This window comes from Temnothorax nylanderi, unplaced genomic scaffold, assembly GCF_030848795.1.
Source record: "Temnothorax nylanderi isolate EJ_2023f unplaced genomic scaffold, tnyl_v1.0 TNYL_tig0008_pilon, whole genome shotgun sequence".
Classification (NCBI taxonomy): domain Eukaryota; kingdom Metazoa; phylum Arthropoda; class Insecta; order Hymenoptera; family Formicidae; genus Temnothorax; species Temnothorax nylanderi.
In genome coordinates, this window is record NW_027249070.1 from 2,430,469 (window position 1) to 2,448,074 (window position 17,606).

Consider the following 17,606-nt stretch of genomic DNA (forward strand, 5'->3'; position numbering starts at 1 on the left):
TACTCTAGATGCAGAAACGACGTACGTGGTTACTTACTAAGCCAGCTCAGCTGATCGTTGTTCTCCAATTTGTTCTTGAAACTGTCCACTTGGCGTTTGAGTTCTCGTAGGGCGAGGGAGGGTGTGGCGTATAAAGCTTCTTGATGCTCTCGCAGCTGCCGCTCTAAAGCCGCCACGCGCCTCTCTAAAGCCCAAAGTACCTCCGCCTCAATCACCCCCGAAGAAGCGGGATGAGCGCCAACGATCTTAAAAAAGCACAACCAGCTAAGTACGTAAAGCGCACGCTACGCGCGTTCATGTGGATGTTTTGCGTAAAAGAAAATTAACGCGTCGACTAAGATAATATGTCGCGCCCTGTACTTTGATCAGGCTATGTAAATTAATTAATTTAGATGGTTAGTTTTACGTTCATTACATGTTCATTATGTTCATTTATCTTTTTTTACATTCCAACAATATTTAAATTTTTCCCTCATGCACTGAGAGTATAAGAAAGAAAAAAACCAGTAAATATTAAGATATGAATCTATACGTGCCTAACATTATCAAAAAAATTCCTTATATATTCCATAGTCTAATGAATTTTGCATTCATGTCTAACGAGCATAGATCGATATCTTCATAAATATGTAAAGGTATACAAATGAAGCAGATACTTATGAAAGGTAATCAAAGCTTTAAATTTTCCCTAAAATCGCGATAAATTCATAATGAACTTCACCATCAACATTGATTCACGTCACGAGTGATGAAACTAATTATGATAATATTACAGCAATTGTTCACGCGTCGATTGAACGCTCATTACCCAAAGCAAAACATTATTCGCTTGAAACATGTGATTTTTACTATAATGCGAAACCTGATTAAAGAATATAATTCTTCATGCATCGAACTTGTTCAAATATAGACAACAAGAAACTCTTGGTCTCTCTTGCGGAATATCTTCTGCAGAGAAAGCACTTGTCGAAAATTATTATACTACGTAAACGTGTAATTAATTATGTAAACTAATGAAATGTTAAATATAGAATACCTGAAGAACATAAGGCGTGTCGGGCGTGTTTGCAGGTAGATGAGTCGAAATATTGAGGAGCTTGTCCCCCTTGCGAAGCTTTACGATGTCCAGAGGACCAGCCTCTGCCGCGCTTCTAAAGAGTTCTGCAAGACAAAACGTAGATGCTTTCTCGTTGAGTTGATCTCCGTTCATTCTCTCCTTCCTCCGAAGGAAGTTTGTTTACGCAGTTCCTTAAATTCACCGTCGCGTCGCGTCGCTACCATTTCGCGATGCAATTCAAGACGAGATCGTCATTCCCCTCGAATTATCCCCGTATCGAGCGGGACGAGCGGCGCGATGAGCGGAAGCAAATGACGTACAAACGATATTTACGATACCCGGTTTCGATCCCCGCTATTAACTGTCCGCCGTTTACCACCATTTACTATATTACCGGAGGTGATATTAACTTTATTAAACGCCGCCCCGCTGGTGCACGGGAGATCGACGGCCATTTCCCAATTACCCCGGCTACCCGGCAAAAAACGGGCGACGCGTACAAATGGCTCTTGGCCGCGCGACGCGTGCATAGAATCCCGTGTCTGTCTCGAGCGGCGACGTACCTACTCTTTCCGGTATATCGAGCGAGTAATGCTCGCGAGGGAAGAGCGACGGCGCGACGTTTTGTAAGTGCATGTTTTATTCATAATCGAAACGCCGCGCTACCCACGGAGTGTAACGGCCGTGTATTACTGTGCCCCGGTAATTACGATCGACGACATAGCGCCGGAATGACGACCGTAAATGTGCCTTCCTCTCTCTCTCTCTCTCTCTCTCTCTCTCTCTCTCTCTCTCTCTCTCTCTCTCTCGCTCTCTTTCTGTGCGCTCCATCACGGAAAGTTTCGGGATCAAGCAGAATAAAATAGAAGTGGAGTCTGGACGTTAGCCGCCGCCGCCGCAATCACGGTTCACTTTATTCCTAAATTGAAGCGAAATTCACGAACGTAGAAAAAAATAGGGCACGATATAAAAATTCTGAATGTAACTCTTAATTAATTTCCGGAATGGAATGCGCGCCAACGGACATTTAATTTAATATTTAATTATATGGGTCCTCGTATAAATGTCCTCCTATCGAAGATTAAAACAATGGCACGAGTGATTAAAAAAAACGTCTTATCAAGAGACGCAACATCATTGATCTGTCGAGATACCGCGAATCTCCCGGAATATCCCGTATATACATCCACGTGCAACTCTGCACGAAAAATAATACCAAAAACTGTGCAAAAATTCGATGAATAAATGATACAAATCCGTGCCGTTTCCGACTGTCTTATTTTAGCGCGGATTCATGCAGCGGCTTGAAATATTGAAAAGCTCGACACGTATATAAGTGCAATGTATTCGGCAGTAACATCCAATAAGCGGCTTCCGTAATAACAAATGAATGAATTCATTTTATACCCACGATAAAGTAGACAAATAGCATTATAACTGTGTGGTCCAAACATTCTGCAGATGATGCCGATATTACGTCGATATTATATCACATCGAAATGACGTGAATCGCGCGGTATTTTTATGAAAGCAGATAATCTGTTAGAGATATCTATTGAAATTACAAGCACAGATCGATGATCGATTTTGAATGGTATGCATCTTAACGCATCCTAACGGGGGAGAGAAAAGAAAAAGAACGTTTCCGCGATCTCGACGTAAAATATACATCCCGTCCCGTTCTTGCGTGAAAAATGGAAGTGCAGTGAAACCTGGTGCGATCATTTATAAAGAGTCCGGGGTCGCCATTTTCAGTTCACCCCCTGACTGACGTGCACGCCTCGGGATAAAATAAAAATATTCCAAACGCGCGTTTTCCTCGTTGCGCTTGTCTCGCGCAAGGAAACGGGAAGAGCGCGGAATTCGTGTAACGAAACACGAGAAATCGTAGTGTTTCACGATTTATCTGGTCCGAGGTTGAAATGGAACACCTATAGTGGAACGTTGTCACGCATTCGTTTCACTTTATGCGCGACCTTTACGAGGGTGCGCGCAGCCATTTTCGCCAGGATATCACCACCACCACCAGACCTGGGAAAAGAGGTTCGCGGCGAAAGGCAAACGCTATCATCGCCGTGTCCCGCGTCAAACTTCGATTTCTGTTTGCTGCGGCGCAAAGTGCAATCAAACCAAACCCATCGCCTCGCCTCGCCAACTGAAACACACCCGCTGCATTCAGCGCTGCGAAATGTGGGTTAATTTTATTTTATTCGAGTGAAATTTGTGCGAAGGATTCGGAGGACTCGTATTCATCCAACGCGCTACTACTAGAATCTAGATAACGATTGCTAATTGTTCACGAGACTCTCTATCGTAGTTTATATCAGCAAATGCAGGAATATAAAATGAAATTTTATGACGTAACATTTTTATCCCAGCCGTTGGTGTACGCGCGGGTACGGAAAATACCACTACTACTAATAACTGCAACCACGCAGATCGAGCCGCGTTCGATTTATCGCGGAATTATGGCTGACAGTGCGAGGAATGCCAGAACGCATAGCGTAAATGCAACGCGTGTCCACCACGCCCACGCACGAATTCGAGACGCTAATTGAGTCTGGAATCGTTTGCCAAGGCGAGAGCGAGCAACAATCACGCTGTAACGCGCAAGAAGCGACGAGGTTCACTGTGATCTCTCGCTCGCTCCGCCTGCGAGGAAAATTCCTGCACTTTTTTTCAACATACAGCGCGTGTCAATGGAATTTGCGAGTGTGCTTTAATTTAAAAGATTTTTAAAAATAAATTAAAGACATGTCATTGGCACGCGCGCAGCACGATTGGAAATTTTCAACACGATCGGTATCGCGTCGTGTCAGATTTCCGGCACAACAAACGCTTGACTTTGAACTTTCGGCTCGTGCACGCGCAAACAGTCGCGAGCGTTTTCAAACGGAGATGCGATCGACAAAAATAAAATAAAGTGGGTCTTTCATCAACTAAGCTTGGATATTAAAGTTAACATTTATATAATAATTTTACGCTTTTTAGGAAAGCTTTTCCGAAATTCGTAAGCATTTTCGCAACATTTCTCTCGCGCATAAAATTAAAGCTATTTCTGAAATACTTCCACATGCTAGGGGTGAAATTGCTACTCTGCTTTAATCATGTGTCATCGAAATACACAGCAATATCATAATAAAACAATGATACAAAGTTTGTAATTTGTCATATGATGTATAATCGATAGAATAATGATATTTGCGCGGGACATATATTTTCCAGTAAATATTTGTTCAGTGTCTATCGAATTTAGCTATCGCAAACAGCAGAAATTTTACCACACAATACAGTAAAAGCAAATATATTCTGTATCAACGCATACTGTTTAATTAAAAAAAGGACTGCAAAAGAGAGAAAGAGAGGAGAGAAAATTGGCTCGATTCCATTTTGGTATGACATGTAATATTGCATGCAAAAAGCAGTTGTAATTTTTTTTATCTTCTGTAGCTTTTTATTTAATATCGATATAATCGTAACATAATGCACAATAAAAAAGAACTGTTTAAACTTGCCGATCCAGTCGATTCGCTAATGTCGTCCGCTCAATTACGTTCCGGTCCGTAATGTTCGCGTTAGTCGGCGACCCGTTCCGTCGTAAAAACCCTCGAGCACCCCGTGGTGTACGGCAAGCGCGATTACAACAATCGCGTGCACACGCGTTCGCTTTTTTTTTTATGGTACTTAAACCTTTACGACCGAATCGTCGAATTTTCGTCCGCGTTTCGTCGGTGTTCGTCGGCGTTGTGGCGCCGACCCGGCCGGGGTCCAACCTCTTTCTCTCCCAACTTTGTTCCCGACACGCTTACGATTTACATGATAATGTACTTCGCATCCGGAGCGAGATGGAATATCTCCCACGCGCGAAAAGGATGGAAAGCCGCGGCCTGTAGATATTTGAATACTCGTCAAATAAGTTCTCGAATACGCGAGATTCCTGACGTGGAACATTCGAAATCCGGCCTTGATTAATCGCGATACGTACACTTCCGAAGATTTATGGAGCTTTGCAATTTATCTCTTTCTTTCTTTCTTTCTTTCTCTCTTTCCTCTTTTGGTACTAATATTGATATATAGATCTCAAGAGAAGGTATAATAATTCAGTTATTAAATAAGCTATAAGATATTTTTGTACAAGTTACTACATGGAAAGAACGGTTTTGCTGAAGTATCTAAAAATTTAGCTAGATACAGATCTGAAAATAATTTTGTTGCGCCATCAAAATAATTGTAGTAGGTCGCTGAAGTGTGATGATAATGCTGTAAAAAATGTTGACGTTTTACCAATCAGATTGAGTGTTCTACATAATTATTTTGATGGTGTAACAAAATTATTTTCGGATCTGTATCTAGCTAAATTTTTAGATATTTATAGATTCAGCAAAACCATTTTTTCCGTGTAAAATTATACATATGTATAATTATAAAATATGTATTTAAACTTTCGATACGCGTCAATTATTCAATCTCATATGAATTCATTGTTTGAATATCAAATTCAAAACCGTATTGTAACTTTCAACTCGTCGAATATTCAAACTCGTTCAAAATTCAGCTTTGTTGCGTAAAGTTGAAAACTCACTCTTTCCACGAAATCGAATAACGTCGAGCCGTTAATCATCGAATTGATGATTCGAAACGTCTGATCATTATTCAATCTCAGTCAAGCTTAATGGAATCAAGCGAACATTGATCGAGAAAAAAATTCGTCGTTGAAAAAAAATTGTGAGGTTCTGCTTCTCTTCCCTTTTTTCCCTCCCCTTGTGGCGAAAAATATATCACGACGTGTCGCGGGTTCTCTCATGTATAATGTCGAGAGTCACACGCGAGAGGAACGAGTGTGACGTTCGGCAATAAATGCCTGACAAAATGAAGAGGGCGGAGAGAAGAGTAAAGCTGAACATATTTTTGCGGCGAAGGAAAAAGAGGTCGTCCGAAATTGAGCATATACGAGATGAAACCGAATATTTCGGCGCGAGTCTCTTTTTTCGGAGATTCTCTTTTCCAGGGGAGATACGCGACGAAACGAAATATCGATCCGTATGTACAAGTGTTTATTGGTCACCATTGCTCGTGCCACTTTAATCGGGTTACCGAACCATATTTTTTCTCGTAAATACCACGATTCTTTTATTGCAGGAAAACCAATACACAGCTCGTACAAATAAAGTGTAGCCTTGCTTTGAAGAGACGTCGAAATATGTTCATTTGATATGGAAAAATCAGAATCTCTCGTTATCTAGACCTGGCTTATTCAACCCACATACGATAAAACTTTCCAATACTAAACTTCCTTGTAGCAAATAAAGGATATCTTAAAAAAAACGCTATTACGTACGCAGAGCTTCTATGTGCAAAATATTAAATATATATATATATATATATATATATATATATATTCGATTTAAAATATTACTAATAGTTACTATATATCAACAGCACACCTCGCTCCGCGCTCGATAAAGTCACTCATCTCTCGCGAGGTATTATGAAATAATAATTACTGGGAAAATTGCTTCCTTTACAACGACTCTCAAGTAACGGCGCAATAAATGGCAAAAAAACGAAAAGCCAGGATTAACGGCAACCTCTTCATCATAATTCCGGAATTCACCAAGCATTTTACCTCGGAGGTCGAGCCGAGATATCCCGAATAAGTCCCTTACTCTCGCAAAATATCCACCTTGATGAGGACCCGTAAACGTGCCCGGATTACGTGAACAAGTAAAACGAGAAGTTTCACGTTTGTCGATCGCAGAAACTTATCACGGACTTGTCCACACGTTTTTGCCGACGTTATGAAACTGGGGAAAACTGAATTCTCGTAGACTGCAGCAGGCTCGAGATCCGAGATCCGTAAATATCACGGATAATAATCCTGGCAGTTATGCATTTAAAAATATAGGCAGATAGGCGTTGGCGGGCTATTTTTCTATAATACCTATTAAAGCCACTGCGTTTGTATTCTCCTGCGGAAAGGGCAGTCATACATAAAAATATTGCACACGTAGGTATATACGCACAGACGCGTGCGGTTTTTATAAAACCAGAGACTTAAATAGAATCACGTGAACCTAGGAATTAAGCCTTAATAATTTTTGTTTAAGCTTTATAAACAGTCCAACGGGTAGACGTTTCTTGGATAAAGGTTAATCCTTTCGGTATGCTCATGCTCTCATGCATAAGGACGACGAGTATCGATGTTTCCTAGTCGATAATAGATATTTCTGGAACTATCTCTATAGCGCGTCTCTCTATTACAGTATCGCTCTCCTCCATTAGAGAGTTAGAGAAATTCAAGCCACTTAGCAAACCGCGAAGCACCTCGAGCAGCGTCGAAAGGTTGAACGGATCAGTCTTAAATTAGACTCGCCGAGCGCAGTGTAAAGGTCGCGGGAGAGAGATCGCCGGGGGTTGGTTGGCGAGTTATAAGAATTCGCGAGCAAACTTTCATTCAACGCGGCATGCGCGATCATTTGTCGAGCAAACGCTCGCCCGATCCACCTCAAGGAGCGGTCGGTGCGGCCGATGGCACGGCGCGATGTCGAGCACTTTAAGCACCCTCCGTAATTCAGGGCGACGATGATTGGCCGTCCCCGAATCACATACCGCGCCACAATTAGACCTGATCGTACCTACGCAGTGTCAATAGGCTTCGAGCCGAGGAGTGCTTCTAAATAAAAGGAGATCGACAGCCTCTTGCCCTTAAAAATAAAAATCCAGAATCAAAGTCTGTTACAGGACAGTTACAGGAGCGACATAAATTGCAAGATGTCAAATAAAGCATGGGACGTTCTCTATGTGAAAATACATTTCGTGATGATAAATGTCACAATGTAGAGTATTTCAACGTAATGAAAAATACGAGAAATAATTCATATGTCTCTCATGTCATTCACAGAATACTTTTGCAAGTTCCATAATTGATCAGTAATGTTAGCTTCAAGCTGAAATAAAATTCGCATTTGTGTAATTCCATGAGGAGATCTGTCACTTGACAATAATGTAAAATTAAATTTTCAGACATTTATTTCAAGCTTGATCTAACCAGAGCCGGATCTAGATATTTTGTCACCTGAGGCAACATTAGTAATTCGATCTAAGTAAATTAACAGACGTTTTCTCCGTGCAATCAATTTTCGCGAAATATTCTTCGTAATATATAAGAAATCCAAGCGCACTACCGCAATTAGTTAAATTAATGTAACTTAATTAACGTAATTACTAAGCATGTAGGTTATACGTATAAGTAAAACGGTAATATTATCGTTATTTACGATGAGAAGCGCCACAAAAATTCTGATGAAAATTTGTTCGCAGAAAATCATATTTAAATATGCCTGTATGTTTCTCTCATGTCAGGCAGAGCGCGGTTTGATTAACAGCTAAATTAAATATATATCGTTTGTCAAAATTTGTAATATAATAGAGTTCCGTCCGTACGCCGAAATAAAGCAGCAATTTCGAACGGTAGCCTCACAATTATTTCTTTTATTTACGTACGTCAAAAACTTTGCAAACGTTTTATAAAATTTCCATCGCCGGGGAGATTCGCGCTATGAGAATCCCGAGGAATATCGCGAGCCGCGTTGCATCTCGTAACGAGATCTTTCTTGTTGTTTTAACTACCTTCGTTAAATTAATGAATTCTCCCTTATCAAGAGTAATTAAAATCCCTTCTTCGTCATCGCCAATGGCGCGCCCGAATTTATGAGACTCGGCGGCACCGGCGAAGCACGCGGGCGCACGAAAATCTCGTTACGGAACAGAATGGTCCAGTCGTTGGGCCTTATTGTCAGTTTACACGCAACGAAATGCTGTTAGATTCGCACGATGCGAAGCGAAATAAAGCATGTACGACCATATACGTACGTGATGGAGGAAGGGTGACGGCGAGATCAGTGGGGGCGGCTATCTTCTGGCCGTCCATTGGCAGTAATAGGATAATGAATCGTGAATCACGAACGTACGGCGGACGATTATATTTTTATTGTGACCCACGCTCAATTTATTCATTATTTTGTTGAGGCCAATATCATTGGGGCGAGGTGTAGGGCGCGCTATCGCCCGTCGGAAGGCGTTCGTTCGAGAAGGCGTCGTTAGAGCGGAGCGGAGAGATGCATCGCTATATCCAACGAAATCAGAAACTCGCAAAGAAGCTTCGTGTAAAATGTCGTATTTTTTCTAGAAATCTATTAAAGCCCCTCGAAAAACTATTTTTATTAATATTTAGATTGAGAACGTGATTATTTATTATACTGCAAAATTCCTGATACAACCGAAGAGAGAGTGTGATTTTCCTTATTATATAAAACGGATATAAAATAAAATATTTTCATATAAGGCTTAGTTTTCGCGAAAATTTATTTGAAAAGTGGAAGGATAATGATATCTTCTTTAAGCTTACATACTCTTCAAGAGTCTCTTGCACACAACCTTTACAGTAGCAAACTTTTTCAATGGCTATCAAAATATGTATTAATCATTAAAAAATAATTGGAAACACATAAATTAGTAAAAAAAAATATATATATATAAATTGAAATTGTCTTTAATTTCAAATTAAATCATGTATATTTTATTCATATCTTGGCAGGCATTATTAACACGGCTTTCATTATATGTATTTGTAGAAAATATTATTCGAATTATAAATGTGAAACTTGTATTGTCAATGTAACTCGAAAAGTTGCGACAATATAAATACATTGCGATCCTAATCTTTGCTAATAATGCCAACGCAAGTAAATGAAGCGGTAAACGAATAAATTTCGGAACAGCGAAGCAATATTGTTTCCAACCGTCGACGCGCGACTTTCATCCGCGTAATAAATGTAACTCTCAACGGAAAAATTAAATTTCCGACACGCCTGATTTCGCTGTAAATGGGTGTCGTGCCGCGCGGCGAATCCGCGTTCCATCTCGTGCATTCCGGAAGCGAATCCCGGAAGCGGTTCCGCCACCGATAATTCCGCGGCACTCGATTTCCGGGATTTCGTCCGGAACCTTCGTTCCGGCAACGGGTCTTGACGACGAGTTCGACGACAGCGGTGGAAAATTCTCCGATGTTCCTCGCAAATAAAACGCGACGGAACGACGTTCGTGCGTTTCAAAGCGAAATTGACATATTTACGAATAATCGGAATAACGAAGGAAAAAAAAGTTTTATTCGCGAATAAAGAAAAAAATTTTCCAGTGAACGTAAATGGTTTTCGAAAATTTACCTCATACTTTGACGATTTTTCATAATGGTCACAATTCTTTATTTCACTTTTTTCGTCACAATTAAGCTGAATAATTTTATGCACCGCGAAAAACGAACGCTAATACGCATGTTTCATGCAAGTACATCAGCATAAAAATTAACGTTTCCTTCTTTCGCAAAGCTTGTTCCCAAAAGAATAATATTTCCCGAGAGAAATGATTTTTTTAAGATCTCGACAATGATAGAAGCCTATCCAGGGCGAAATAAATCGTGTCATATAATGTGGCCGACTCACTTATAGTGCTGCCGTAAACTTCCCGCTTCCCAGCAAGATTGTTAAATCAATAGAAACAGATTGCACTCGACAAGAACCTTATTTTCATATTCAAGATTCGAAAGTAACGACCTTTAAGTTAGGCACTGTTATTCGTTAAAGTGGAGATGTGAAATAATGCAAGAAATATTCATATCCATCGCGTTGATTGTTTCTTTCTCAGAAATTTATTTTTACACTTTTATGCATATGAACTTTACCGTAACCACTTTTATTCATTCTTATCTTTGTTTCTTATCTAATTTTTAATTATGTAATTAAATTAATTAAATTATATTTCCATCTCTTCCTTTCTGTTTATTCGGAACAATCTTTGTGGCACAATATTAGCGTTGTTACATTGCGATTTCTAATACCGTATGGATATTATTTCAAAATAAAGAAGAAATTGTCAATATCGGGAATGTCTTTTGCGCAAGTTGGCTGGTAATATAGGATGTAAGGGATGTTCGAGACATGGCTTGATTAGATGGCAGGTGGGTCACAAGCGTGTTAGAGCCTCAGCCTACCGATCGATATTTATGTCTATATGTGTAGAGGCCGTGTATTGCATTAGGTAAATGCGTAAATGCACCTCGTTACACGTTCAAGCTTCGCTTGAAACCTTCACAGGATACCAAGGAGAGGCTCGAAAATTGAGGAGGAATTGATTTCGCGTAATTTTCCTAAATAAAATCGTAATTGCAGTATTTTCAAATACAGAGTGGAAAGTCGTGTTATTACGTCTCTCGCATTAAGAGAAATTCTCGCGAAATCGCGTTACACTTTTCTTTCATGAGAAAAAAAGAAAATAAAAATAAATTGAATTATTGTCCATGAAGATAACGAAAATTATCGCCGTAGCGATGCGATTTCGAGATTGTTCGCGTTTTATTCACGTCACAGAGAGAGAAACGCGTCGGAATGTCGACTTCACATCGCAGCAACAATCTCGTAACGAGAGAATATAATGACGGCATCCGATATTAATTTCTCGTCTCGGATAATGAGATATCACGATAACAAAAGCTTCCTCCTGCCGTAGCAAAACGGCCCGGTAGGTTTACAGTGATAGCAAAAACATCAAAAGAAATGACGTAAGGCAAATTGGTTATAACGAGAAGACGCGGCACGTTGCGAAGTTTCGAGGACCAATAAAGATGACGGTATAAAACGCGATATCTCAATGCAGCGCTGTATAACTATTAGAGATATCACAGAAAAAAAGAAGATAAGCACAGAAACAACATCATTCGCTTTTGCGTTCAGCGTCACGGTTAAATGAAAGCATGCACATTTAATCCCTTTGTTAAGCTCATGACAAAGCATAGGTCATCTTTTATGTATCAAACTGTAAATATCCTTTACATATTTTTTTTTGTTTTGCTGTATATACATGAATAATTAAAGAACAGACAGAAAGGGAAAAAGACAGAAAATTTATTTTCAAGAAAGAAATAAAAAACGAAAGATTGTGTAAGTAACGAAAAGTACCTATAGATAAAATATAGAAAAATTATCTTTGTTAAATTTTAATTTAACTATATCGGTATATAGAAATTAATACTAAATTATATATAACACGATTGTTTAAATAAAATTAATTAATAATCCGAAGCAAGAATTTTCAAGCAAATGACAGCAGCACCGAGAAAATTTTCTCTCCAATTATTTGGACGTCTCCAATCTGCCACTTGCAGTATATTATTTTTTCTCTCTGCGATCGTTTACGTTTTTTCTCCCCCAGAGAGCACAAAAATAGGCCCGACGAACGTGCAATTCTGCTTATGATCAATAAAACGGTTGAAAGCGGTCGTTTCACGTGTCGGGCAATGTGGCCGGCCGCCATCTAAAATATCAGCGAGACATTTAGGGCTGCACCCACAGTCGGGCATTCGATTTTCCAATTTGGCCAGCTCTACTTTAACAACCCTTTGGGAAATTGCAAGAACTACCGTAAAAAGCCTGACGAACGTTCTTCACGTGCCGGAAAAACAAAAAGTTTCAGCCAAAACGAAAACTTTTCTCCATTTTTGTTACAGATACCCCCTTGCAACATCATCTTTTTTTCCTCAATTTTTTTTCTCGCAGAGTCTACGTCCGGCATAGCTCGATGAATAATTATCGGAAAAATCTTGTTCCCATATCAGAAGAGACGCGTTTTCTGTACTTCCTAAGGCGTCGAGAAATTCTCATTCCCGGCGAAAAGCGGAGCTTCGATTCCGAGTCCTCGTGACGAGAGATCGATCGGTTGCGTAGCATCCTCGCGGCACATTTTTCGCGGAGTCGGCCTCGTTAAAAGGCTTTTTAGTTAAGTGGAAGCGACTGCGACGAGGGAACTAGGACGACGCGAGCGGAGTGTTTCCATGGCCGGTTACTACCAGGGTGGAAGAACGTGAGAACCTACAGTGTCCTGGGGCGCGCAGGGATATGACCGTCATAACAACGATCGTAACAACGATGGCATGTAATAATCTTGGGAACACAAGGCTGCGGAAGGTAGTTAAAATGATGTTACATTCTTAAAATCGACATTGAAATTGATCGGTATAAACGACGCGAGCTCAATTTTCCCGGCATCAGCATTAAAATTTAATGTCCATGGACAGAGATCTGCATATTGTATATCTCTTTCGGTCCATTAATCCTCTTAATCTATTAATTAATATAGTCACCTTTCATTTTAGTACTGTTTTTAGTATCCGCGTGATCGATAGAACGGGGAAAAAAGCTGTTATTTTTGGCGACGGAGTTTGCATGCGTCAATTTTGATTGACGAGCTGAAATTTTAGGGGAAAAATCACGAGGTAACATGTCGTGCAGTCCTCTCGAGCGTTAAACAGTAAAGTTAAAGGGGTCGGAAAGCTCTCGGCTTTAGGACAACGCAACGGGTCGGAGATCATCCTGTATGATAAGGCCCCCGTTGACGAGACTTGTCCGTGTTGTAGTATGACTTTGTACCGTCATGTAACGTCGCCGGTAACATCATTGCTGACAAAGCCGTCTCCCTTAACAGGCGTACAAGGTTGTACACCTGTTGTAATTGCATTAGAATTTTAATTAACTAATGTAGCCTCGTATGAGTAACGTACCGTTAAATTCGCACGATATCATCGACCGTGATCGCACTATTTTACTACAATAATTACCCGATAATGTTAGCATTAGACACGCGGGAATAATTACTGACCGACATTTCGAAAATTGAAATATTCTATTCCTGACAACGTGATGATTTCCAACGGGAATAGTAATTGATTGGCACATCATCGAATAGTCTAACGAACTTAATTAGAATCATTAAATCTTTTTGATGCGAAAGTTTCAATGTTGTTAAGAATAAATCACATTGCAGAATAATTAAAATTAAAATTCATCAAGATTGATGGATTAATAATCCATCAAGATTGTTTAGAAGAATTTTTAGTTTCGAATATGCTATGTATTGAGCTTACATAGATAAATAATGAAATAAAGCAATACGTAAATGCAAAGGCTAATTAAACAATGCTCCAAATTGCCCGAGAGCCAAACGAAATCCATTGTGCTGCCATATAAATAAATTTTTGATACGCATTGCAGTAACAATATAAAAGGTACAATATAAAACTACAGTACAATATACTACAATACATTGTAAAGTATAATGCGCATTGCAGTGACGCATAAAGTGGTATAGTAAAATACGGTATAGATACTATAAAGTGCCGGAAAGGGGAAAACTACGTCAACCAGAAAAAAAAGCGAAGAAAAACCAGATGGAAAAGAAACCAAAATCAGGTCAAATATAAAGAGCGGAGTATCAACGGGTGAAAAGGATAAAAAAAATGTTCAATCTAACTGCTTCTGTATCCTTTCGAGATCGTCGTCGTGTCGTTTCTCTGAAAATCGAGAAAATTATCCTGGTCGTGAAAGGGTTGAAAGAGTTGGGACAATTTGCGGCACAAGTGCGTGCTCATGTCATTTCACCCCCCGACGGGAGGTTAGTAAGGAGCGCCGACTCGGTCAACCACTCGACCGAGCCGAGAGGAATGGCGCGGCGGCCGGCGCGGCGGTCCGGTCGATAGGTCACGGCACGAAGGTGAAGTGTGTGCAAACATAATTTCGGTAGTGCTTCGAAGTGAAAGCTTTCATATCGGGCGAAAGGGCAAAAGCGAACGTCTCGTTCGCGGGATTGGCTGGCTGGCTAACTCGCGTGTCACGTCGCGTCGCGTTGTGTCTCGTAATGTCACGATCGATAATTGATTAAATCCTAAGAATGTCAAATATTCGCCCGCCTTCCGATACCATTGACGGGAGGAAGTTTCTCACGCGTTTATCCGCGAAACATACCTTCGCGCGGCGGCCATAAGTTCGAGACGTAGGACAGGATAGGGCGTTCCAGGTCGGCGTGAGATATTCGGCCGGGATAAAATATCTCTCCCGTCGAAAAGATTAATGAACGGCTAACTTTCGCGTTAATGCCTCTTTCCCTTACGATTCAGCCGCGATTGGACCGCTGATAAATTGAATACCCCTGAATCGGTAATGAATCTTATTGTATTCACACCTAGACCTGCCGAGCTTTAATGATGAACAAAAACTCTTAGCGTTAATTGTATCTAGATATATAGATAGTAAGAACAATAATCCCGAGTCTCTAAAAGCTGGAAATATCTTCTAAATGTTTTAATTAGCTATAATATCCGACTTGAAAATTTAGTTAACAAGTTTATTATATTTTTACGTACACAATAAATGTTGCAAGTTAATAGCTTTTTACAGTGAAACTGTATTATCGTGATTGCAAATTTGTATCGCTCTCATTCCATGATATCAATTATTACTACGTATTAAAAATTATTTAATTTGCTAACAATCTCTGTAAAATTTCTGTACACTTATATACCGGGTAAACATGAAAAACGTATTTTTTATATTTGCCATATTTTTAATACAATCTGATTGTCTAAAAATAAATCTTTCGAATGTCTTGACTTTACGAAAACTATATAGTTGATCGCCTTTACCGCCCCGAACATATGCGTACTTTCGCAACACGCACGAGTATTTTGAGAACGTTGTGTTAAAATAAAGAAAAAAGTTCACTCGAGTACGACAGAAAAGTCGATGAAACTTTTCGTTTCCCCTTTTCCCACTCACCCTTGAGTTCCATGTCCGTGACCTGATTCGCTTTGTAAGTGGCCGTCTCCCTGCGGTCGCCGACGATGAAGTAAATATTGGTGTACTCCTCGTTGTCGTTGCTGCCGGTTCCGTTCCTCGCCTCGTGGTCCATGGCCACGCGGATAGTTTCGGCCTTGAACCGCCTACCGCTCCTCGTCGCTCGGCCTCGTTGATGCAGTTTTCGAGACTACCCGGCCTTGGTATTACGCGGGGCTGTCGGGGCACAAAGGTGAAAGACTTAGGCACGAAAACATCGCCACTCGCATTAACAATGCTCTTCTGCCTGTTTGTCGTGCTTTTGTAACGCAAATATAGCGCTCGCTATAGGCACGAAGAAGAAGCAATGTTACTTCGCGCACCAGTGTTCTCGCGCTTGTGATTATACGTTTCGTTACTTTCCCCTTATTACGCAAAAATCGAAAGGATAAATGGATCAATAAGATATATGCCATGTCAATAATATCTTAAGGTTGCTCGGTTTGAAGTTTGATGTATAATCAACGATAGTGTTCCATCTTACACGAGGTAATCTCTACACGCCAAACAAAATAAAAAATGATAACTTATCCGGGGATAATTTAATTTTTAAAAATATATCTCTTTTTCAACCACCTAACGTATCAACATTAGAAATATTTGTCAAACTAAAAACTTATCCGAATATAATTTAACTATGACACAAATTCTTTCAATCATCTAAAGTGTCAATTAAAGGAATATTTAACAAACTGGAAATTATCTAAAGGCAGAGTGTCGCTTTCGCGTAGAAAGATGGTAGATGGAACGTCAATTACTTAAAAATTATTCCTTTCAAGAAGATACTTCTGTTAAAAATAAAACGTCGCATATATAAGTCGCAAAAATAATTAAGAGCTGAATATCAAAACAAAATTTTCTTAATTAAAAAAGAGAAGAGGAAGAAATAGATGCACGAGTTAAGGACACTCTCGATCAGAAGTTTCAAGACCGTCTTACCTTTGGTCGGGTGTGGAGGGGTAGCAGCACCCTCGGCGAGCTCATCGTCGCATCGCCGGCCCGGCGGCGGCAACGACCGGGCCACCCTCGATTATCGCACCTATCGAGCTCGTGTCTGCTGTCACACGCGACACCTGCCGCTTGCTTCGGGATTGGACGTACCGGGAACTCGTCGACAACGACGACCGACGATGAGGTGCAAGCGTGGCCGACCGCTCGTCTAGTACCAGCCGGCACCGCGTTTCCTCATGGTCCATCCTGCAACAGAAGGATCAAGTATGTTTAATTTCGGCAGTGGGAATGATATTGTATGCAACGCAATCAATCTTCATAAAATTTATGATGGAATAGGAAATAATCTGATTTCAACTGGGCGATTAGCGAAGAAGTTCCTTTTCTCCTTGTGCTTGTATAATTTATATTGGAATTACGCTTAAGATCAAAATTACCTTAGACTTTGTTGGAAATTAAAATCAAAAGCGAATAGAATCAAATATTGTACGTGGAGTTTTTCGGTAATTTTTCATCGGTGTACAAACAATGTTAGGGTAAAGACGTGTCGAAATTGCAGGTAAACGTGCACATTACCAGAGCGGGATGCACACCTGCGTCAAGATATGAAATGTGTTTATTGCTTTTGACTTTGCGAAGCGAAAGTGTTCTGATTACAGGGTACGTCAAGGACTTTCCCCGACAACGGTACGCAAAGTACGGGTTGCGCTGTAACCGCTGCCGTGCCGGAAATATATATGTAGTTATGCACGAAGTGAAATGCATTTATCGTAAGAACTAGCAGCAAAAATTCGAGAAATCGCGTTGCGAGTCAAACGCTAAACAACTCGCTCCTTTTATTCGTCTAATAAAAATGAAAATTAAAAACACCGTGTCATATT

General features: G+C 40.2%; 1 protein-coding gene across 1 annotated transcript in view; it reads right to left on the reverse strand.

Moving 5' to 3' along the window:
* Pde9 (phosphodiesterase 9) overlaps positions 1–17,606 on the reverse strand; it is a 137,966-nt gene that overhangs the window by 23,343 nt on the left and 97,017 nt on the right. Inside the window, exons 3-6 of the mRNA XM_071724518.1 lie at positions 16,714–16,971; positions 15,718–15,951; positions 1,037–1,161; positions 38–245 (exon numbers count right to left, since the gene is read on the reverse strand). Coding sequence (XP_071580619.1) covers positions 38–245; positions 1,037–1,161; positions 15,718–15,850 — 466 coding nt within the window. The 5' untranslated portion in view covers positions 15,851–15,951; positions 16,714–16,971. The remainder of the gene's footprint in view (positions 1–37; positions 246–1,036; positions 1,162–15,717; positions 15,952–16,713; positions 16,972–17,606) is intronic.